Here is a 24,855-nt window from a genome sequence, read left to right as displayed (position 1 = left end):
CCGCTCAGTATCACCCCCCTCCAACCACTCCCACAGCCCTTGCTGGCCTCCCTCCTCCACTCCTCTGCCCTCTACTTGGCACCCCACCACCACCACCTGTCCTGAGATGCCAGGCACCGACATTTCTGCTCGGGGAAAGGAAAGGCAGGGAATCCTGCTGAGTCTATAGCTCACTGCGGGGCGAAATGGTGTTTCTACGATATTGCCTTCCCAGCCATAAACATTTAGGTAGGTCTTCTTTCGGTGGTGTCTCTGTAAAATTTTATTATTTCTTGTGCATACGATTTTGCACATTATTTCTTAGATACAGTTCCAGGTGCTTCAAATAAAATTCAAAGCATTAAAAAAAAAAAAAGAAACTAGCATGACTGTAGCAGAGAGAGATTGCCAAATTCCCATGAATCTTACGATAAAACATGAAACTTCAAAGATGCTTTGGTTGGGGTGTGGACAAAAGCCTCCTCCAGCCCCCAGACAGAAAAGTTCTATTTACCCCTCTAAGAGGAATTGGGTGAAAAGTGCTGATCCAGCTACAATGATGGGGACCAAGGAGAAACCTGTGGGGTCCCCCCAACTGCCAGTGAACGAGCCTCCCTGGCTCTGAGCACAGGAAAACTCCGTCCGTTGTCTCCACGTATGATATAAGAACCACAGAATGAGGCTCAGAGACCTTAAAACGGGCTGGAAATACTCATTGCCGAACCATTAGCAGCATCTCTGCAAAATCACAAACACCTCGGCTTCTCCTGGAGCTTTCCTAATTAAGGGAGACGAAAAACTATTCATAAAAATCCAAGCTCACTTCTCTGCGGGCAGGCTCTCGAAGCCCAGAGCCCCCTGCCCCAGGTTTCCGACCCGACCCTCAGTTCCCAAGGAGCCCTCACCACCTGTGCGGCTCTGGCGGGGGGGACAGAAGCCACAGGGACCCTCGTGGAGCCTCAGGCACCACAATCCCAGCCACAGATCCCTACGTTTTATCCCGGTCTTCGATCCAACTGAGACAGGCTCGACTCGGGGACACTATCCTGCAGTTGTCTAAATATTCTAAAGGAGAGATCTGACATTTACGACAATAATAAAACCTTAGGTTTCCTTTAACTGAACAGATGTTCTCTGCCTTTTATGGAAAGCTGGCAAACTGAAACTTGCAGGCCTGAAAGTGGAATCTTTGATAACATCTCTGAATGCTGGGGAATGAGTCTTTTCCCCCGCCCTCCACCTCAGCTAAATTATCATAGACCCTCCCTTCATAAGAAGAGTCCACACCCCCCATCCTTCCACCCTCCCGCCCACCCACCCACCCATCTCTGGACCCACTGAGCCAGGGAACATCCTCCAATTTCTCTCCATTCTCCACCCTGGCCTCAGGGCCCCAGGCTCCCTTGCACGGACTCCACCCCCATGCCTTTCACAGTTCCCACCCCCATCAAACCCTCCCCGGCTGCCACACCTGGCCCAGGTGAACGCCTGTGTCCTCCCTGAGCCCGCCGAGTTGGCCCTGCTCCCCTGAAAGTCTACCTCATCAGGTGGGGCCCACACCCCACTCCCCCCGGGGGCAGGGATGGGGTGCCACCCACAGGGCCCCAGCAGAGCAAGGCCGGCTGCCACTGGGGCTGCTGCCCACCCTTCCCATTCCAGGCGCTGTCAGGATAGCGATCAACTGACCAAGCTTGTGAGTTGCTGACATTTGTGTACAAATAATGAAGACATGCACGCGGGCGTGCATGCTCAGTCATGACTCTTTGAGACCCAGAGTTTGCTTCAGATCCGCAGCAGATGAAGCAGCCAAGGCAGGCAGAAGCCTGGAAGCCACTCTGGAGGACAGCCTGCCTCTTCCCAAGTCTAGGCGGCTTGAGTTATCAAGGGTGTTCAGAGCAGAGCACACTACAACTTGGTTCCTAGGGTCAACGTTTGGGTGAAGGCTGGGGGGCAGTTCAAGGAATCTGCCGCAACACTGGAGGTTCTACGCTTGATCCGGGCAAACAGGTGAGCTGTGGACGTTCACTCATCAAGCTGCGTTCCCGAGTCTGTGCATATCACCAGGGGCAGGACCAAGGCCAACCCCTTCTGACCTCTTCCCAGTCCTTGCTTGCACGTGGTCACACCCTGCTCCCCGCAATCACTCCCACCTTCACCCCTACGGCCCGGTTCCCGGTGCCTCTCTGCCTGCCCACCCTCACCATGTGCTCCCCACCCAGACCCACAGCCAGGCCCAGGCTCTCAACACACCCTTTCGCCTCCAGCTCAGTCACCCCCATTTCTGCTATTCCCAGCCCCCATCCCAGTCTAATTTCCCCACACACACTGGGCCCTGTGGGAAGGTGGTAATTAACCCTGGGCCCCAGCAAGCTCCCCGAGCAGGGACCACATTTCAAAGGTCAGGGAAGCAGGCGAACAGGAAATGGTCAGGGGCAGGTTTGGGGGTGGAGCAGGAAAGAAGAAATCAGTTGCAAAAGATAAAAAGAAAATGAGCTGGTTGGTGTCAGACACCTCGGAGGTAAAAGAAACTAAGGATGTGGGCTCCCAGTCTTCAAGAAACAGGGAGATGGGCTGGGGGGTGTGTTCCTGCAGTCCCCCACATGGGGGGCCATCGCCCTGACAAGAGGCCACCACAGCCCTGGGACAGCGGGAGGGCACGCAGGCCGTGCCAAGGACAGGACTGAACCTCTGTTTTGGAAAGAGCCTGGGCTTGGAAGGTTCTGGAAGGCCCGGGGAACAAAGGGCCAGGGCCTGACCCAGGCCCATTGCCTGCAGAGGGACCCTGGATGTCAGTCAGGGCAGCCCATCACCCCCAAGGGCCCCTTTGAGGGTCCGGACCCTGAGCCAGGTGACTTGGGACCCTTCCACAAATGATTGTGGCCCCAATTCCCACCCAGCAAAAGGGCAGCCCCCGGCCCAGGATCACTCCCAGGGATGACATCAGCTTGTCCTCAAGTCCTGCACCTTGCGAGTGATGACCACCAGTGTCCAGCCCCCAGCCCAACACCCACGGGGGCAGGAGGCAGGGGGTGCCACACCACGGGGGTGGGGGGCAGGGGGTGCTGCAGACCCCAGCGGGTTGGGCAGAGGAAGAAGCAGTGGGCTCCTGCCCCCTACCTTTGCCTTACTTACCCCCAGGGCCCCCTGCTGAGACAGGAGCGATCTTATCTACTGCTTTAAAAAATAGGTTTCTTTTTTGATTATTTATTTGGCTGCGCCAGGTCTTAGCTGCTGCACACAGGGTCTTCAATCTTCACTGTGGCACCAGCAATCTTTAGTTGCGGCCCGTGAACTCTTAGTTGCGGCCTATGGGATCTAGTTCCCTGACCAGAGATCGAACCTGGGACCCCTGCAAGGGGAGCACAGAGCCTTAGCCACTAGACCACCGGGGAAGTCCCCTCATAATTAAGTTTTAACTGGGCAAATATATTCCACTGCAGAGGCTGGGCAGGTGCTGACAGGCTGGTGGGGGGGGCGGGGGTGCTGGAAGCAGAGCCGAGGGAAAGAGACATGCAGCCGGGGCTCACCAGGGGCACCTCTGTCCCTCCCTGCCTCCTGTGCCCACACACACACCCCCACACCACACAGACACAGAGACACACACCCCCACACCACACAGACACACACACACCACACAGACACACGCACACCACACAGACACCACACAGAGACACACACACACCACACACACAGACACACAACACAGACACACACCACGGAGACACACACACACCACACAGACACACACCACACAGACACAGAGACACACACACAGACACACACACAGAGACACACACAAAGACACACAGACACACACACGCACCATACACACACACAAACACAACACATACACACAGACACACACATACACAGAGACACACAGAGACACACACACACCAGACACACACACACACACACCACACAGACATCACACACACAGACACACATAGACACACATACCACACAGACACAGATACACCACACAGGCACACACCACACAGAGACACACACACTATACACACACCACACAGACACACACACCACACAGACACACACACACAGACACACACACACACCACAGAGACACACACACCGAGATACAAAAGATACAGAGACACACACACAGAGACACACATATCACAGACACACACAGAGACACACAGAGACACGCACCACACACACACAGACACAACACAGACACACATATACACACAGAGACACGCACACACACACACACCACAGATACACAGAGACACACACACACACAGACACCACACATACCACAGACACCACACAGACACACAGACACACCCACACAGACACACACCCACACCACACAGACACACAGATACACACACACCACAGACACACACACACACCACAGACACACACACAGAGACACACACACACCACACACAGACACCAGACACACATACACACAGAGACTCACACACACACACCACACACACAGAGACCACACAGACACACACAGAGACACATACACACACAGAGACACACACACACCACACAGAAATACACACTGAAACACACACACACCACATACACCACACACAGACACACAGAGACACACAGACAGACACCCAGACACACACACCACACAGAGACACAGACACACCACACAGACACACACACACAGACAGACCATACAGACACATACCACACAGACACACAGAGACACACACCCCCACACCACAGACACAGAGACACACAGACACACACACACACCACACACACACACAAACCCCACACCACACAGAGACACACACACACACAAACACACCACACAGACACACACCCCCACACACACTCCCACATACATACCCCACACACACACCCAAACACATCCCCCCATGCACACCCCCCCCACACACAGAAACACATCCCCCCACAGCCACCCACCCCTCCACACACACACCCCACATACACAAACCCGCATACTCACTCATACACGCGCTCCCCTCTGGAAGCCCTAATTTAGCAGCTGTAGAAGGTTACCCACTCAGTGATGCCAAGGACAAGTTTTTAGGGGATATGACATTTGATTTATGTCTGCCAATGTGCGTTTTCACTAATTAGAAGGTTTAGGGCAGAACAGGAAAAATATGTATTTCAGAGTCCCAGTTTGACTTGCCAGAAACCAGCCCATTACTAACATTCTTATTTTCGACAAAATATAGCATTCTGATTACATACCATTTCGGTTCCTCGGCTCCGGGCCTGCCAGGCTCCCGGAAGTGGCCCAAGGTCATGGCAAAGATAGGAGACACAGGTCCTTGGATAGGGACGGGCTCTTTCCATTCCAGGGGAAGGCAAGCCCGTGGCTTTCGCCCAAAGGCCCAAGGCCCCAACCTGAACAGGCATCAGGAGGCCCCCTGGTTTGCACAGAAAGCGGGGCATCCCCCAGAGAGGGATTCCCAGGGCAGTGCCCCTGCACGCCTCAGTTTCCTCGCCTGGCAAATGAGGACAGGGAGGTCTGGGCGGAGAACTCAGCACCACACTTACTTAAATGCATTGGGGGCTTTTCAGCCAATTCCTTTTAGATGGAAAGAAAATACTTTTGTAGTTCAAATAGCAATTAAGAGGCAGGCACTGGGGCATCATCTGTTAGCCAGGTACAGTGCCTGCCTGACCCTGAGAACTCCTCAGCTCTCCCGACTTCAGCTTCCTCGCCTGTAGGATGGGGCCGGATGGTACCCAGCCACCTGAGAGGCCGGAAGGATTCAATAAGTCAATCAGTGAACATCTCTTAGAACCTGCCTGGTACATTGTAAATGTGCATAAATGTGAGCTATTTTTATCTATTAAGTCTAGAGATCTCGATCTTCGGTGTTTTAAGGCAGGATGCAGTGATCAAACAAATAAAGATTTTCATTAATTGCACACTCCAAATAAAGTGATCCCATAGAGATCGTTCTTAATGGAGACCGGTATCTGAACAGCCCCAAGTGCAAGTTTTCAGGGTCTCTTAGCTGTCCTTGGAAATCAATCAAGAAAGCACCTCTAAGGGTACTGTGTGTGTGTGCATGTGTGTGTGTGTGTGTGCATCATAGCTCCCATACACCCCGTGTGTCAAGTAATGAAGTGACTGGGCTCTGGTTATGTCCACCTGGTTCTACCTGGCTCTCCAGCAAACTGCAGGTGCACTGTGTCCTAGAGACCTGCCCTTGGCGTGGGGCCGGTATTTGATGCAATAAAGAGGAAAAATAAGAGGAAAGGGGCCAGATCAACTCCTGGTCACAGAGACAGTACCGAGCCCCGGGTCCACAAATGCCATGCAAAACCCAGAATTTAGCACAAGGCCACGCAGCAAACTCAAGGACTGGGGACGAAGGTGCAGCCTGCAGTGCCTCTGAGTCACAACCCTTAGATCACCCCCACGGGCAAGCGGACCGCCAGGCCCTCGACAGGCAGCCAGGGCCTCTCACCAGGTTGGCACGGACTGGTCGTTTCCACCGAGGTGGGGGAAGGTGGGATGGTCCCACCTCCCCGCATGCCCACTGGCAAGGAAGGCAGCGTGTTCCCCGTGTGGTTACAGAGACCTCATTGTTCTGCCCCGCAGAGAGGAAACCGGAGAGCTGAGCTCAGAATGCATTTTGGAATTGGCAGAGAAGAACATCTGGGAAAGGAAACTCACTTCAGAAACAAACATACCTTTGTACCAGCTTTTCTTCTCTTTAAGTGTTGCAGAAAAAAAAAAATAATAAAGATGTGCCAAATTGACCATCACTCTACAAAATCTCCTTTTTATGGGGCAAAATATGGAGGTTCTGTTTTCCAATGCTCCTGGAAAAAAAATAGCCACCTGGGTGCCAAGGCCCAGAGGCTGCCCCAAGAGCCAAAACAAAGACCTCGGGTTCAGGACACCTCTGTCCTGCGGAGAGAGGGGGACGAACGAAAACCATCAGATAAAAGAAAACTTGAATAAAAGAAAACTCTTGCCCCCTGTTCCCGGCTGAAGCCTTTCAGGACGCTGACATTCTTGGAGGAGCTGGCAGCTCTCAATTCCAAATGTTTATGTTAGTTTGGGGTGCAGTGCTGAGGATCAGCAAAGATTCTCCTGTGAACTAAGCTGGGCACTGGGGCTGCTGGTTCATATAAACGTGGAGACGCCCACAGTTAGGGCTTTGCAGGGCTCTGGCATGCTGGGGGAGCCTGCAGACAGGTACAGAGACGTGGAGCAGGTTTTACCAGAGAGAAAACCTGGAGGAAACCCCCAAGTCCTTCCCTCCCCAGGCCCCTCCCTCAGTCACTGTGCCTGGAGGCCTCCCGCTTCCCCACGTCTGACCATCTTTCCCAAGTTGCAGCACATGTGAGTACCCAGTGCTCCAAGTACCTGATGCCCCTTGGTCCTCATAGGAAGTGGAGCTGCTGAAACCCCGTTTTATGGACAAGGAGACTGAGGCACAAGGGGACCAAAGTCCCACTCGGCCAATGATGACAGATCAAAGAGCTGTTTCTTGCCACATCTGATATCCATTCATTTTACGTAACAGGGCAATCGAATGACCCAGGATCTCTCTGCAAAAGGGTTGGACACCGAGGCAGCTGCCACCCCCAAGGCACTGCCATGACCCTTGGGCTCTGACCAGGTTCCCTCGAGCATTTCAGGACAACCCCTCCGTCCTCGGGCAGCAGAGACGCATACATCAGCCTGACGCTCCCTGCTGTTCCTTCTCAGGCAGAAAGAGCCCAGGAAGCAGGACACTGCCCCGGGTAGGGGTGAAGGGTTCGCTGGCCAGGATGCTGGGTCAACAGTCCCTCCTGCTCATCTCTGGGGCTCCCACCCTGGGCCCCCACTTGCCAGCGTGGACAGGGAAGGTAACTGTCCCTGTGTACCATCTGTAGGATGGGACAAACCATGAGCTTTAGCCACTCAACCACCTAAGAGTCCAAAAACCCATGCCCCCGCAGGAGCTCTCCTCACAAGGACCGTGTGGGCTCTAGTGGGGGGTGGGGGGCGGTGCTCAGGTGTTCTAAGAGTGGAGTTACATGTACCCTGCATGATGGAGGCTTGAGTCTGGGGGCGGAGGAGGGGCGCGTCCCCTCACTGGGACACCCCATAAACTTAAGTCCCCACTCTGAGCCGCATCAGTGACTGTGGAAGACGGGGTCCAAGTGGCACCCCCGGGGCAGCAGGCACGGGAGGGAAGGCCCTTCACAACCCTCAGCTCTGAGCCCCTGTCTGCCGGTGCTCAAGCGGCTCCGGGGGGTGTGGTTCTGGGCGTCTGCCAGAGGCTAGAGGAGGCGACAGCAGGGTCAGGAGAGGCCTGGAGCCTCCAGCCTGGGGCGGAGGTCCGCCCCACCTGAGCAAGTATGGAGGGGGGCCCAGGAGCTCTGGGCTGCAGAGGAGGGGCGAGGGGCTCCACCTCCAGGCGCTGAGCGGGAAGCCCCGTGGAGCAGGGACTGCAGTTGGAGGGCGAAGGGCGGGCAAAGAGCCGGCACCTGGGCTCCCTCGTAGGCCTTCAGCGCGGGGGTAGGAAATGGGGGCGGGCAGGCCAGCGATGATGGGGGCGGGCAGGCCAGCGATGATGGGGGCTGGAGGGTCTGGGGTGGGGGTGGAGGACTGGAGCAGGGCCTAGTCAGCCAACCAGAGAGGAGGCCCTGAGAGTCGGCTAGGGCGGCTGGACTATGGCCTCTGAGGAGGGAGGGGCAGGGGTTGAGCAAATAAGACAGGGGAGAGCACGCTGGCCACGCCCCCAGGCCACGCCCTCCAGGCCACGCCTCTCACAGAGGCCCCAGAAGGGACCCCGCCCTCAGACACCTGCACCTTTGCCCCCAGCCCCGGGGTTCCCGCAGCCCACCACGGCGGGCTTCCAGCTACAGTATAAATGCCATCTTGACCTCACCGAGGAAGAAAGTCCACGACTACAGCAATTAGGCCGCTCGGGGCAATCTAACGCAACTCGACACTCGCCTCATCAAAGATGGACCGAGGTGGTTCCCACCACGCCACCTTTTCAGCTGGAGTTGAACCTGATCCCAGAAGCCCCTGAGGGTCCTCTCCCTGGAGAACCACAATTATGACTGCCATAATAACCCTAATAACTAATAATTACTGAGGGCTCACAGGAGCTGGCCCGCGCTAAGCACTTTACAGCCTCACCTCTGTGCATCCTTGGGCGTGTCCATGTACAGGGCGCCCTACAATCACACACACCTCCCTCAGACGGTGGGGAAACTGAGGCCAGGGGAGTCAGCTCGCTTGTTGGAGGCTGCAGAGCCGGGAGTGGAGCCAGAAATGTGAGCCGGAACAGGTGGGCGGGGCCCGATGTGCCCCGGGATTCCAGGCAGGGGAGGCTGGGTGGGCAGCCCCGGGCCAGGGCCCCCAGGATCGCAGCTGGGATTCCGCCAGCCGCCCCCTCAGCTGTTCCCAGCAAACCAGGGCGGGTGGTGACAGGGAAGGAGGCCGGGCACTCAGGGTGTCCCAGATAGCAGGTCTGCTCGGAGGCCAGCACTGGACACGGCTGCTGGAGGGGACCACACACCACGGCAGGGTGACCACCCGGAGCGTCCAATGGGGACCAAGCTGGCCTTAGGTCCTGTGGGCAGGCAAGGGGAAAGAGAGGTCCACCTGTCCTCTTCACCACTACAAAGGAGAGGCAAGGGACACTAGTACCAAATGTGTCCCTTGATACCACAGGACCTCACACGTCACAGATCAGAACTCGTTTCTAACTGGACACACCCGCCCTGTCGCTGCCCTGCGCTGCTGATACCAGCTAGAGAAACCTGGAAAAACCTAAACCTCACCAGTTCCCCACTGAAAACACAACATCCCTTGAGATCCCTGCCATCCAAAGACCTTAACCCTCATGACGGAAGATCAGACTGGGGACTAAAGGCCCAGAGAGTCTGGAAAACTGCCCCCTCACAGGTCCAAAGTCCCTAACACAATCCTTCAGGCATCCAAGGCTGGAGGGCAGAGTATGGGGTGGGGTCCCCCCTTCAGCCATCTTCCACCCTGACAGAGTGGGGCACTGGGTACCTAGACAAACGTGATGTTAAGACCCAGGCCCTGCAGGGAGGGTCACTGGAGCCCAGCAGGAGAAAGTCACCTGGTGGTTGCTCTGAACCGGTCTTCCTGGAACCTCACGGACAGAGCAGAGCAAGCGAGCTGCCTGAGGCCCAGCGCCCACCTTGAGGCCAGATCTGCCTGGTTCCTGGAACCGACCCCACGTCCTCCTCCAAATCAGTTCATTCCCAGCCTGGCTCCACAGCCCAAGGGGCCACATGGTGTGCTGGCCTCAAGAGGCACTTTCATGGCTGAGAAGCCAAATGGAAACTCCCTGGTGAGGGATTGATGGAAACCCTGCAAGCCTGGCTTGGCAACTGTGCGTGTCTGGGATCAATAAGCAGAAAAGATTACGACTTAACAAATGTACTCTCCCTGGAAGGACAAAAATCTTTCAAAAGAGGGAAAATTTTTTAAAAAACTAGAGTAGTAGCCAAAAGGATGGAAATGCTCTTTGGTGCTAAGTGTTCTCCATACATCGAGAACCACTCACTGCTCGAAGGAGGTGGGGATGGGCCACCCCGAGGGCAGACCACTGCCTGCACCAAGGGAACCAGGACTGCGCTCTCAGGCAGGGGGGCATGCCCAGGTCCCCTGAACTGGGCACCCCCCTGCAGAGAGCCAGCACCTCAGCCCTGTGAGCCGACACTCCAGCTGGAGAAAACTCTGCCAACACAGGCAACATGGTAAAAGCCAGCACAGGCCACTCCTCCTCTGGGGCACCCTGAGCAGGCAGTCAGCAGCTCGTGGGTTCTGGGCAGCCTCAGAGCCTCAGTGGAGAGCCAGGCAAGGACCTGGGCTGCAGTGGCCACGCGCAGAGCAGTGAGTCTCTTAAAGGAGAAGGCAGAAGTGGCAAGCCCACCGCACCCAGGCTCGGGGGCCAGGCACCGCCCACTTGCCCAGGACATAGCACAAGCCCAGGAATCAAACGGTACCGAGCAAACTCACGCCGATGCCGAGCAGTGCCAGTGCGACCAGAACAAGCTTCAGACGTCCAAGGGTGCAACTTTTCATTAAAAATTCATTTAACTTATTCCAATGCTTTGAATGGACACTAAATAAAATGATATAGAGATAAATATACCTAATCAGAAAGTCTCCAACACCACAAACCTGCTTAAATATAGAAAAGACAAACAGTCTCATTCTTTTTATTTTTTGGATGTTGGCCATTTTTAAAGTCCTTTTTGAATTTGTCATAATATCGCTTCTGTTTCATGTTTTGCATTTTGGCCGTGAGGCATGTGGGATCTTAGCTCTCCGGCCAGGGATCAAACCCACACCTCCGGCATCTAAAGGCAAAGTCTTGACCACTGGACCACCAGGGATGTCCCTCAAAGTCTTATTTTTAGTTAAGAAATTTTTCAATTTTAACAAGCGCTACAAGATTCAATGTTAATAAGGGATACAACTGAGAAAAGAACTAAAATATCTCTCAAGGGGGCAACCTTAAAGGGACAAAGCTCTCTTAATGCTTAAACTCCTGAAAACTCATTAACAGTATCTGCCACTCAGCTTCCTATTCTGCAGTTGTCACTCAAAAGCACACAAGCTTACTTTTTTAGCATAAAAATCATTCTCCCACCACTCTCCACTATTTTTGCATGACTGAAAATGTTCTACACGATTCTGAAAGATGATACAAACTACGAATGAAAAATGCAGGTGTCAGGCCCCCTGTGATGTCTCGGTCTGGGCTGTGGAAGGTGTTTTCAGTTGCTCAGTCATGTCTGCCTCTTTGCGATCCCATGGACTGCAGCACGCCAGGCTTTCCCGTCCATCACCAATTTCCGGAGCTTGCTCAAACTCTGTCCATTGAGTCGGTGATGCCATCCAACCATCTCATCTTTTGTCATGCCCTTCTCCTCCTGCCTTCAATCTTTCCCAGCATGAGGGTCTCTTTCAATGAGTCGGCTCTTCACATCAGGTGGCCAAAGTATTGGAGCTTCAGTTTCAGCATCAATCCTTCCAATGAATATTCAAGGATGATTTCCAAGAGGTGGGGAGGTGTTCGATCCATAGGTAGGGAAGATTCCCTGGAGAAGGAATGACTTCCCACTCCAGTAATTCTTGCCTGGAGGAGCCTGGCAGGCTACAGTCCATGGGGTTGCAGAGTTGGACAGGACGGAAGGACTAACACTTTCACTTTTCATCTTAGAACACAGATCTCAGAAATATGGGTTCTAGGACTTCCCTAGCGGTCCAGTGGTTAAGACTTCACCTTCCATTAAGGGGGTATGGGTTCCATCCCTGGTCAGGGTTAGGGTCCCACAGACCCTATGGCCAAAAAAACAAAACGTAAAACAGAAGCAATATTGTATCAGATCCAAGAGACTTTACAAATGGTCACGAAGATCTTTAAAAAAGAAATGCATGTTCTAAGGAGGGGAGGGGGGCCCCACACTTGGCCCCAGAAGCCTCTGTCATGCAGCAGGACAGGTGTCCTACAAGCCGGGGAACACAATCAGGGTGGCGTCCGGGATGCAGGCAGAAATTCACAACACAGTGGATTTAGGGGCCAGAGCGGGTAAGGACAGGTAAGAGCCACTCCCCAGGCAGACAAGGCCTCGGGCAGCCTCAGGGCCTCTGCCCACCAGACCCCGGGCCAGAGGCAGCAGGAGGGGATGGAAACATCTGCCCCCCAGGCCCTCAGACTGGGTGGCCCGTGGGAGGTCTCAAAGGGGACCATGGACTCGGAGGAGACGGATCTGCCTGGAGAAGCGCTCACCTTGGAGCGCAGAGAATAATGCCAGCTCAGCAGCAGCGTGGAACGCCAGGCCAAAACGTTTCAACTCTGGACACCCAGAAACCAGTGTACATTTTCTTAAAAAGGGGAGGAGGTAATGAAACTAGCTTCAGAAAAATGAATCTGGCCAGAATGAAAGATAAATGGGCAAGGGGAAGGTTCTGGAAAGCAGAGAACAACCAGAAGTGAGGCTTCCCAGGTGACACGAGAATCCGCCTGCCAAGCCAAGGGGTGCAGCTCTGATCTCTGGGTCAGAAGATCCCCTGGAGGAGGGAATCCTGCAACCCACTGCAGCATTCCTGCCTGGACAGTCCCATGGACAGAGAAGCCTGGCGGGCTCCAGTCCAAGGAGTCACAGAGTCAGATACGACTTAGGGACTGAACAACAGCTAGAAGCTGATGTAATCCTCTACCCGGAATCTCGTCTTCCGTGGGGCCCTGTGAGGGCCCAGGGGGAAGGCCTCAGAGCCGGGAGCCTGGGTTTGGGAAGGAAGGGAGACAGACCACATCCAGAGAGGAGAGAAAGAATGGGCACCACTTCCTGTCTGAGTAGAGAGGAATCAGGGCAGGTGGCTGAGATGGCTCCACCACACCCCAGTCCCCCATCCAGTCTTCTTTGGGGAACCAAGCTCACTCTGGGGAAAATTCAGAGCCATGGCCTTCCCCAGTGAATGCTAGCTCAAGAGCACAGCTTGCTCAGCAACCAGCTTGTGGGGAAGGCATCCCCTCGCTCCCATCGAGGACGATGCCTGCTCACTTCAGGGCGGAGTCCAGGGTGGCAGCTGCCCACAAGAGGCGGGTCTGGAAGGCCCCAGGCCCTCGTACTCACGTGTCTGGGCCGGGGCCACACACTCAGTCAGCCTTTAATGCCCACTGAGCCATTTCCTGAGAGTTCTGCTAGGCGGGTACCGCCTCCCCATCTGGGTTAATAGAGGGGTACAGCCCAGGGAAGAAATTAAAGTTGCTCACATTTTGTTCTGGAATGAACAAGGGCAGGAGAGCAGTCATTTAAGAGGTGATTATATTTGCCTCCGGGCTGGTGCTGGAGTTAGTTGCACTAGAGCTCGTATCCCAAGCGGACGCGCGCGGCAGGAGTGGCCGAGGCCGTCCAACAGACACAACGCCTCTGAAGCGCTCCGTGTGCTAACGGGAACCCGAAATGCGAAGACCAGCTCCATTGTGGCCGCACACGCATCTCTTGCCACAGCCGGAGACCAGACTGCTTGCCGGAGGCCACGTCTAAAGCCCAGCCCTCCAACACCCACCGCACGTCACCAGTTGCTGTCCCCAGATCAAGAGAGCAAACGACAGAATCTCATAGGCTGACTCTGAAGTTTATTCCCAAAGAATAAACGCACAAGAAGAGTCAACACAATTTCTCAAAAGGAACAATGGAAGGGTAATTTCACAATCGATCTCAAAATATACAACAATGCTGCCGAGATTGAAAACAGCAGCAGGCTGGTATAGCAAGACACCAGCGGGTCAAGAGAGGAGGGAAGGTTCCAGAATGAGGAGGCAAGCACCTGAGAACACTGTAGGTGAAAAAGCGGCATTTTACATGAATGAGGCTTAGGGTTAGATAAGTCACACCGTTCACTCCCTGTCCACTTACTGGGGGGCAGGGGTGGACAAGTCAGATCCCTACCTCATACCATATATCCACAAAACCATAACCATACACACCCACAAAGAAACAAGAATAATGTCTGAATATAAAACAACAAAATAAGAGCAGTCCTGGAAGAAAATAAAGGAAGATGCATCTATCATCTAGGGATAGAGAAACGAGGCATGGGACCCAGAATCCATCAGAGAACAGACTGAGTTTCATTACATGGAACGTTCTGATGTTTCTGGAATAATAAACCACTAAAGACACAAAGGAGTAGCTACAGACCAGAAGAAAAATCTGGAGCAAATACATCAAAGAATTCATGTCCATATCAAATAAAAAGAGTTCCTGCAAAGCAGTAGTGAAAGTTGCTCAGTCGTGTCCCACTCTCTGCGACCCCACGGACTATACCGCCCATGGAATTCTCCAGGCCAGAATATTGGAGTGGGTAGCCTTCCCCTTCTCCAGGGATCGAACCCAGGTCTCCCGCATTGCAGGCAGATTCTTTACTAGCTGAGCCACAAGGGAAGCCCACAAATCAGTACAGTTCCTACAAATCAAGAGGAACTAAAGAGCCTCTTGATGAGGGTGAACGAGAAGAGTGAGAAAGCTGACTTAAAATTCAACACTCAAAAAATTAAGATCATGGCAAAGAGATGGGGGAAAAAGTGGAAGCGGTGACAGGTTTTCTTTTCTTTGGCTCCAAAATCACTTTGGATGGTGACTGCAGCCATGACATTAAAAGACGCCTGCTCCTTTGAAGGAAAGCTGTGACAAACCTAGACAGTGTATTAAAAAGCAGAGACATCACTTTGCTGACAAAGGTCCCTATAGTCAAAGCTATGGTTTCTCCAGTAGTCATGTACAGATGTGAGAGCTGGACCATAAAGAAGGCTGAGCACCGAAAAACTGATGCTTTCAAATTCTGGTGCTGGAGAAGACTCTTGAGAGTCCCTTGGACTGCAAAGAGATCAAATCAGTCAAATCTAAAGGAAATCAGTCCTGAATATTCATTGGAAGGACTGATGCTGAAGTTGAAGTTACAATCCTTTGGCCACCTGATGTGAAGAGCCGACTCATTGGAAAAGACTCTGATGCTGGGAAAGACTGAGGGCAGAAGTGGGTAACGCAGAATGAGATGGTTGGTTAGCATCACCAACTCAATGGACATGACTTTGACCAAACTCCAGGAGATATAACGAATCAAAGTGTGTTATAATTTTTAACCAAAGTGATTTTAAAAAATAGAAGCTGGTAATTTCTAGCAACAGAGAGGTGAGGGGAAAGTGTGTACCCTCAGAGATGTGCCTGATAGGGTAGAAACTGGTGCAGCCTTTTTGGAGGAATTTGTCAGTATCTTTAAAATTGTCTAAATGGATCTACTCTTTGATGAGGAAGGTATCGTACAAAAGAGCTTATACGCAGGTGCACAGGTACATATGCAATGTTATTCGCTATGTCATGACCTAGACTAGGCTTTATAGTAATAACGCCTAGAAAAACATAAATGTTCCTTAACTAGGTAAAAGCCATGAAATATGGTATCCACATACTAGGAAATGGGCTTCTCTGGTGGCTCAGATGGAAAAGAATCCTCCTGCAACACAGGAGACCTGGGTTCGATCCCTGGGTTGGGAAGATCCCCTGGAGAAAAGCATGGCAACCCACTCTAGTATTCTTGCCTGGAGAATCCCTACGGACAGAGGAGCCTGGTGGGCTACAGTCCATGGGGTCGCAAAGAGTCGGACACGACTGAGCGACTAAGTACTACACTACATACTAGGAAATTACTTAGCTTTTAAAAAGGACTGAAAATCTAAAAGTAAAGATACAGAAAATGTTAGTGACACAACAGCAAATGAAAAAGAGAAGATTACAGGATGATAGGATTTATGTAAAAAATGAGCACATGTTCGAAACAAAACAACACATAGGTGTGGAGAGTATGGTCACCTCTGAGGGGAGAAAACAGGCCATCAAGAACACTGGTTTTCACAGAAAGAGGAACCACACAGTTAAGTGTTTAAGTTATACGTATTCATGTATAATATATAATATATTCATGCATTTTAATATAAACACATTTGTAATAGAAAGTGGCCAACAAGCATGTATGAAGATGTTCAACATCATTAACCACCAGGAAGTGAAAGTGAAAGTGAAGTCGCTCAGTCGTGTCCGACTCTTTGTGACCCCTTGGACTGTAGCCTACCAGGCTCCTCTGTCCGTGGGATTTTCCAGGCAAGAGTACTGGAGTGGATTGCCATTTCCTTCTCCAGGGGATCTTCCCTGGCCCAGGGATCAAACCCAGGTCTCCCGCATTGTAGACAGACGCGCTTTACCGTCTAAGCCACCATCAGGAAAACGCAAGTCAAAACCACAGCGGGGAACCACTTCACACCTGCCAGGCTGGTAGAGCCCAAACAGTGTCAGCCCTAACCAGCGCTGCCCAGGAATGGGAGAGACTGGAACCCTTGTGTGTAGCTGGGGGAGGATGTAAAATGGTGCAGCTGCTATGGAAAAGGGCTTCAGGGTTCCTCAAAAATTAAATACAGAATGGCCATATGACCCAGCAATTTCACTTTTCTTGGTAAATCTCCCCAAAATGAAAGCAGGACCTCATACAGATCCTTGCACACCCATGTTCGCAGCAGCAGTCTCCACAACAGCCGAAGCTGGAAACGGCCCCAAGTGAGCGGAAAAGCAAAGCATTAAAATAAGCCGGACGTAAAGGGCAAATACCATATGATTCCACAAAAAAAGAGATACCAGAAAGGCAAGGTCAAAGACACAGCAGAGCCGAAGAGAGGCTCAGTTCTCTTCAGTCGCTCAGTCGTGTCCAACTCCTTATAACCCCGGGGACTGCAGCACACCAGGCTTCCCAGAGCTTGCTCAAACTCATGTCCATTGAGTCAGTGATGCCATCCAACCATCTCATCCTCTGTCATCCCCTTCTCCTCCTGCCTTCAATCTTTCCCAGCATCAGGGTCTTTTCCAGTGAGTCAGTTCTTCGCATCAGGTGGCCAAATATTTGAACTTCAGCATCTGTCCTTCCAATGAATATTCAGGGTTGATTTCCCTTAGGATTGACTGGTTTGATTTCCTTGCAGTCCAAGGGACTCCAAGAGTCTTCTCCAACACCACAGTTCAAAAGCATCAATTTTTCAGTGTTCAGCCTTTTTTATGGTCCAACTCTCATATCCATACATGACTACTGGAAAAACCATAGCTTTGACTATCTGGGCCTTTGTCAGCAAAGTAATGTCTCTGCCCTGTAATACGCTAAATTTGTCAGAGTTTTTCTTCCAAGGAGCAAGTGTCTTAATTTCATGGCTGCAGTCACCACCTGCAGTGATTTTGGAGCCCAAGTAAATAGAGTCTGTCACTGTTTCCATTGTTTCCTATCTATTTGCCATGAAGTGAGGGGACCGGATGCCATAATTTCGTTTTTTGAATGCTGAGTTTTAAGCCAGTTTTTTCATTTTTCACTCTCGTCTTTCACTTTCATCAAGAGGCTTTTTAGTTCCTCTTTGCTTTCTGCCATAAGGGTGGTGTCATCTGCATATCTAAGGTTATTGATATTTCTCCTGGCACTCTTGATTCCAGCTTGTGCTTCATCCAGCCCTGCATTTCTCATGATGTACTCTGCATATGAGTTAAATAAGCAGGGGAACAATATACAGCCTTGACATACTCCTTTCCCAATTTGGAACGAGTCCGTTGTTCCATGTCCAGTTCTAACCGCTGCTTCAGTTTAATCACTAGAAAAACTACACCAGGCAAACTGAAAGTACTAAAAAAATATCTACAATGAATTAAATATTGTTTTTGTTGTTTAGTCACTAAGTCATGTCCAGCTCTTTGTGACCCCATGGACTACAGCCCACCAGGCTGGATTTTTTTTCAGGCAAGAATACTGGAGTGGGTTGCCATTTCCTTTTCCAAGGGATCTTCCCATGCCAGGGATCAAACCTACGTCCTCTGCATTGCAGGCAAGCTCTTTACCGCTGCGCCACCAGGGAAGCCCCAGTGACTCTGATACCAACCAAGAAACCAAATAAGAAAATACCCAGAAAGTACAGTATCTCCCACCCCTGCAAAATGGTTCAGAGGTGACGTCACCATGACAACCTCCCAGGGGTTGCTGTGCAAGAGAGATCCCGAGAGAAGGGGACAGAGGACGGCGGACATGTAACACTGGGCACCGATGCAATCAGATCCTGAGGCTCCAGCCCCACGTGGAGCCTGAGGTCAGCTGGCCTGGCAACACCTCTCCGCTTCTTCTAGCCTTCCACTGGAAGAGGGTGTTTGGGACAGACCCTTGGGCTCTTTTAAAAGGAAATGGCTGGAGCTTCCCTGGTGGCTCAGTGGTAAGGAACCTGCCCGCCAGTGCAGGAGACACAGGTTCAATCCCTGATCCGGGAAGATCCCACAGGCCTGGGAGCAACTAAGCCCACGTGTCATAAGTACTGAGTCTGTGCTCTAGAGCCCGTGCTCCGCAGCAGGAGAGGCCCCTCAATGAGAAGCCTGCCCCGCAGCTAGAGAGTGGCCCCTACTCTCCAGAACTAGAGAAAACCCGTGCAGCAACGATGACCCAGTGCAGCCCAAATAAATACATACAATTCATTTTTAACTGTTTTTTTTTTATGAAGATGTCGCCGAAGGTGAAGAAGGAAGCCCCTGCCCCTCCTAAAGCCAAAGCCAAAATAAAGGCTTTGAAGACGAAGAAAGAGGTATTGGAAGGTGTCCACAGCACCCCCCCCAAAAAAAAGAAGATCTGGATGTCACCCACCTTTCGGCTGCCCAAAACACTTTGCTCAGGAGGCCGCCCAAAGATCCCGGGAAGAGCGGCCCCAGGAGAAACAAACCTGACCACTGTGCCATCATCAGATCCCCCTTACCACCAAGTCAGCCGTGAAGAAAAGAGAACTCACTGTGGATGTCAGTGCCAACAAGCACCTAATTAAACAGGCTGCGAAGCTCTGTGACGCTGACGTGGCTGAGGTCAATACTCTGATCAGGCCTGATAGGGAGAAGCGGCCCTACGTTCCACTGGCTCCTGATGCTTTGGATGTTGCCGACAAACTTAGGATCATCTAAACTGAGTCCAGCTGGCTAATTCTAAATATAAAAGTTTTCACTATGTTAACAAACAAAAACAGCTTAACAAAAAGAAATGGGACTCCCCCCACACCATGCCCTTCCCATGACAGACCCTCTAAAAGGCGGCTTCCTCCTCGTAGAACCCCCAAAAAACACATGCCATCCTCCCCATTTTGCAGATAAGGAAACTGAGTCCCAGAGTTAACAAACCACTTCCCAAGCTGGAGAAAAAGCAGACAGCAGCCCATAGCAGCAGAGGGGCCCTGGGGCCCGCTCTCTGGGTCCCTGCTGTCCCCACCGGCCTCCACATCAGCAGCGCTCTGACCGCAGTGTCTCCGGGGCGCCCGCAGGGTGGACAGCCCACTGCTTCCTGCACAAAAATGTCCCGGGCCCAGCAGAGGAAGGGGCTGGATGCAGCCCCCACTCCCATCAGAGCCCCCCCATTCTGAGAGCGTGTGGCCATCCCAGAGGCCTTGTAAGCCACAGATGTCCAGCTCCTACCAGGGCTTCTGTGATATCGAAGTCTACCAGGTCCACCTCCCAGGGTCCCTCACCCCACCAGAGGCCAGCACTGGCCCTCAGTCTGTCCCCCAGCCAAGCTTCCTTCACCATGGCCTCTCCCATCTCTGAAGCTAATGTGGTCATGTCCCCAGCCCAGCTTTAAACAGCCTCCGCTGTCCAAACCCCACAGGGACAATGGGCTCCAAGCCCGTGCCTGCTGGGAGAAGCACCCACGCAAGGTCAGCCCATCAGCGGGTGGACGGATGAGCAGATGTGCCCTGTCCACGCTATGCAAGGAGCAAAGTGCTGTCCCGCGCTGCAACATGGACACCTCACGAGAGCATTCTGCTAATCGTGAAGCCAGAGGCAACAGGCAGCCCAGCCTGTGAGTCCCTGCAGATGAAGTATCCAGAGCAAGCAATGCCAGAGAGACCTGGGGTAGGGGGATGGGAAGTTTAAAGGGTGCAGGGTTTTATTCTGGGCCGACGGAAATGTTTTGCATCTTGACAGAAGGGATGCTTGTACAGCACTGCGAATGTACCATGGAATTGTCTCCTTTAAAATGATTAGTTTTATGTGACATGATTTTCACCTCAATTTAACAAAAGAGAAAAAAAAAAAAAGATCAATTCAACACCTTTCCCCTGCGTTTCCTATCTCCCTCCCCCAGCTAAAGTCTCCGGAAGCTTCCAGTGCCTTCTGGACCACATCCAGACTCTGCAGCGTGATCTGGCCTCTTTCAGCAGAGACCACCGGGTCTCTATGGACAGGGTCCTGGGACGGAGCCCACCTCCCCGAGAGCTGCACAGTCAGCTGCTGTTTGCCTCCCTGTCAACCAGACAGCCTGACAGCAAAGGCCCGGGCCTCCTCCACCATTCTACCCCATCCTATCCCCAGCGCTTCAGCAGGTACCAACAGTAACAGCATCAATAAAAGAGATGATACAAGTGCCAGGCATGTGTCAACGCGCTGACCTACCGGGAGGAAGTTCCGTTACGCCCATTTTACAGAAGAGAAGACTGAGACGCACGAAGGTGGAGTCAGCTGCCCAAGCGCCCCCCACAGTCAAGGCTCAGCCCAGTTCACCACCACAATACCCTTCACCCAGTCTGCCACAAAAAACAAGTCAGACAGTGGACGGGATGTTCAAGGTCCCACACAGGAGGAAAATCCAGACTGTGTGATAAGAGCTTCTAGACCTTCCAGGCCAGAAAGATCAAGAACCTTATTATCCAACAGGCACCACAGCTCTGCCACCAACAGTTCCTCCCCCAGCCAGGGACGTGCAGAGGGTTTCACAGGCGGTATTTTACACTCCTGAGCAGGGGGAGGAAGCAGGTGAGGACACGGGATACACAGAAGCGAAGTAAGTTGTCCAAAGTCAAATAGCTACTGAGCTTCTAGACCAGTGGCCCCAACCTCTTTGGTACCAGAAACCGATAGCATGGAAGACAATCTTTCCACAGACCTGGGGGGTGGGGGAAAGGTATGGTTTGGGGATGATTCAAATGCTTTACATTTACTGGGCATTTTATTTCCATTATTATTATTGCATCAACTCCACCTCAGATTAACAGGTATTAGATCCCGGAGGTTGGGGACCCTTGCTCTAGACCCAAGGGGTCTGACCCCCGGGGCCCCCGACCTTAGCCCTGGCAAGCACACGTGGCAGGACAGGAAGTCCTCACCTAACTACAGCCCCCACCACCACCCCGTGAGCAAATTCTGCTAAATGCCTGAGCAGTGACACAGTGCAGCTGAAATTAAACGGGTTCCAAATACAACGGCATGGCCACAGCAAATGCTGGGACGCGCGGGTGAACTGGGTAAATTCTTGGAACTGCACAGGAGGGTTACAGGCATGTGGGCCCCCGCTTTGGGAAGCAGAGGGTCCTGCCGGCAGCCTCTCCATGGACTCCCCATAGCACTTAGTTAACTCAATGCTCACCTGCAGGCCAGGCAGTGAGCATCTGCAGGCAGCACCCCACTCCCTCCCCTGGGGGTGGTCCTGGGGCCAGTGCAGTGGGGCCAAAAGGGAGAGACCCCGGGCCCTGGAGCTGGGGCCGACCACTCCCAGCTCTAGGATCACTCCAACAAAGGCATTTCCTTGGGCTCACCCCTTCATATTGCAACAGGAAGCAATCAGGAAAAATAATTAGCTACCAACTTACTAGCTCCACTCTGGACTGTGGCATAAATCTAACACAGAAATCAGGGACATGACATGTCAAGAGCAGTCAAAATAGTTTCTGCAGAAAGTTCCCTCCCTCTCCTTCCATTTTAGGACCAGATTACCACATTAGCCAGGGCTCTAAAAACCTCGTGTTGACATGCTTCCTTAATGTTAAAATAATCAACTCTATTTTTTGCCTCCTACACAACCGAGCTCCACAAATGTGATCCTTCTCCTTGGGGGCTCGAACCGCAGGACAGGCACTCCAGTCCAGCAACACCACCACCCCAAGGTCCAGGAAATCCGAAACTGCAACGCAGTGAAAAGCTACTCTGCTGGCAGAGAAACCCCACCTTTAAAACAAACATCTTCCCCCCCAACAAAAAAACCCTTTTGCCTCCGTGATCCAGGCATTTCCGGAAAGAGAAGCAGTAGTGTCGGCCTGAACTACCCAGATACTGTCATTGTTTTTTTGCTGGTATCAGATGGGGCCAAGAATGTAAACACTCCTGAGAGAGGCGAATTCAGCCTGAAACTGCCAAGGGTCTCCGGGGATCCGGTCTGGGAGGCAAGAGGACTTGAGGAATTACCCCTTCTCGCCCCCCCAAACCTCAGCGGAGGGGCCGCAGCCCCGGGAATGTGACCATAGAGCCAGGCCAGGACACCTCCCTGCAGTGTCCTCGCTGGAAATATTCAGGGAGACAGCTGTTTGCCTTAAAGAGGCCCAGACAAAGGGACCCAAGGCCCCCCACCCCCAACTGCCACCAGCAGAAGAGCAGCCCAGGGCGCAGAGGACTCCCGCTCCGGGGTCCACTGGGCCAGCCACACTCCAGAAAAACAAAACACTCACGTCGGAAGAGAATGGTTTAGGTAGCGAGAGAGGCTTGCTTCAAAAACCACATGGCAATCTCCAAATTAAAAGAACATGTGTAGCTTTTCACAAGGCGCTTCGTTTCCTGAGTCCTCCTGACCTCAACTCCACCCCTTGGGAGACACCAACAGTTGGAAAGAAAGGTCCCCAGGCTCTGATCTCCCAAAGGGGGTGTGTGTATACAGCCAAGGCCCCCACGCCGCAGGCTGGGACCCCGTCACCCCGCGCGGCGGCCCCACGCAGCCAGGCCCCCCCGGAGGTAGACACCCGCCGGGTGTCACGATTTGGGGGCCCCAGCGGCCCAGACGGGGGGTCCGAGTCGACCGGGCACACCTGGCAGGTGTGAGTCCGCTGGGAAAACGACAGCGACGCAGACGAAAGGGGCAGCGCCGCAGGCCAGGCCGCCCCGCGCGGGGTTCAGAACTTTCTCTGCGACTTAAATCAGTTCCCGGAGCTCGCAGGCCGGCCGCGCGGCCATCGGAAACAGGCTCGGGAAAAGAGTTCCCGACGCAGGGCGGCCAGGCCTGCCTCCGGGCCGAACGTCCCCGCTCCGTGCCTGCCCGCGGGGCCGGGGTCCCCGCAGTGCCCGCACGGCCTCGCCCGGCCGGCTCCGGGCGAGCGCACTTCCGAGCGCGCCTCGGGGCCCGGGCAGGTGAGAACCCGCCCGCGCCGCACCTGGCGGGGTCGGCGGCGCCCGCACGCCCTGCTCGCCGGCCCGGGACGCGCGGGACGGGGCCCGGCGTCCCCGGGAGGGGCCCGGGCGGGCGAGACAAAGGGCCCGCGCGCGGCCCCCGGGAGGCGGGCGCGGCGGGGGGCGGCGGGGCCCCGCGGCGCGCGCCCCAACTCGCCCCCAACTTGCAAAGTCGCTTCGGCGGCGGCGCGGCGCACTTGGCCGCGGGGCCAACCGAGTCGCCCGGACGCCCGGGCCATTGTCCCCCCGGCCCGCGCCCACCTACCCGCGGCGGGGGCCAGGCTGCAGCAGAGCGCGAGCAGCAGCAGCAGCGGCGGCGGCGGAGGAGCGGGAGACCGGGGCGGCGCCGCCTCCATGTTGTCCGGAGCCGGACGGGCCCGCGCCGCGCTCACTCGGGCTCCATGGCGCGGCTGCCGGGCTCCTCGCGCGGCTCCGGGCGCCTGCCGCCTCCCCCCTCGGGCGCCGCGGGCCAGGACGACGGGGGAGGAGGGAGGAGGCGCGGGAGCGGAAGCCGAGCCGCGTCTCCGCCCCCCGCCGCCGCCGCCGCCGCCGCCCTCCGCGCCCCCCGCGCCGGCCGCGCCCTCCTGCGGGCGCCCCCCGGAGCCGGCCCGCCGCGAGGCGACCGCCGCGCGCGGGGTCCCGGCGCCTCTGCCCGCGCCCCCTGCCCCTGGGGGCCGGGCGCCGGGGCTCCGCGGGGGCGCGGGGGCGGGCGCCCGGTTTGCACCCCGCGGGGCCTGGGGCCAGATCGAGCCCCGGAAACAGGTGTGTCACCTGTTAAGAGCGGCCAGGACCGAGCTCTCCCGGTGGGGAAACTGAGGCACGGGACCGGGGTGTGCGAAAGGGGTTGCCCCAGGGCACGCGCGCTCAGGCAGTTTCAGGGCTGGAAGCCAGGGGCCCCGAGCCAGGTGCGCGCGCTTTCCGGCGACCGCAGCCACCCCAGCAGGGTCCTCCTCGGGGCGGGCCCCCGACACCTGTTCTCACCGGGGAGGGGGCCCGGGAAGGCGACCGCCAGGCGGGGCCGGGACAGGGACAGAAGCAGGTGATGGCGAGAGGTGGAAACTGCAGGGGAATCGGGGTAGGTTTGAGGTTGACTTTTAAACTGAACGTATACCCTCGACATTAACTAGGGTACGGAAGACTGAG

General features: G+C 54.2%; 1 protein-coding gene across 2 annotated transcripts in view; it reads right to left on the bottom strand.

Annotated features, from left to right (window-relative positions):
- Positions 1-24,154, bottom strand: part of LRP5 (LDL receptor related protein 5) — a 122,698-nt gene extending 98,544 nt beyond the window's left edge. For both annotated transcript variants that reach the window (XM_027959819.3, XM_027959820.3), the window contains exon 1: positions 23,978-24,154. In XM_027959819.3, the coding sequence (XP_027815620.1) occupies positions 23,978-24,068 (91 nt within the window). In that variant the 5' untranslated portion in view covers positions 24,069-24,154. The remainder of the gene's footprint in view (positions 1-23,977) is intronic.
- Positions 24,155-24,855: the final 701 nt, after the last annotated feature.

This window comes from Ovis aries, chromosome 21 (assembly GCF_016772045.2).
Source record: "Ovis aries strain OAR_USU_Benz2616 breed Rambouillet chromosome 21, ARS-UI_Ramb_v3.0, whole genome shotgun sequence".
Lineage (NCBI taxonomy): Eukaryota > Metazoa > Chordata > Mammalia > Artiodactyla > Bovidae > Ovis > Ovis aries.
Note: the sequence above shows the minus strand (reverse complement) of the source record. Positions and strands in the feature narration are given on the sequence as shown.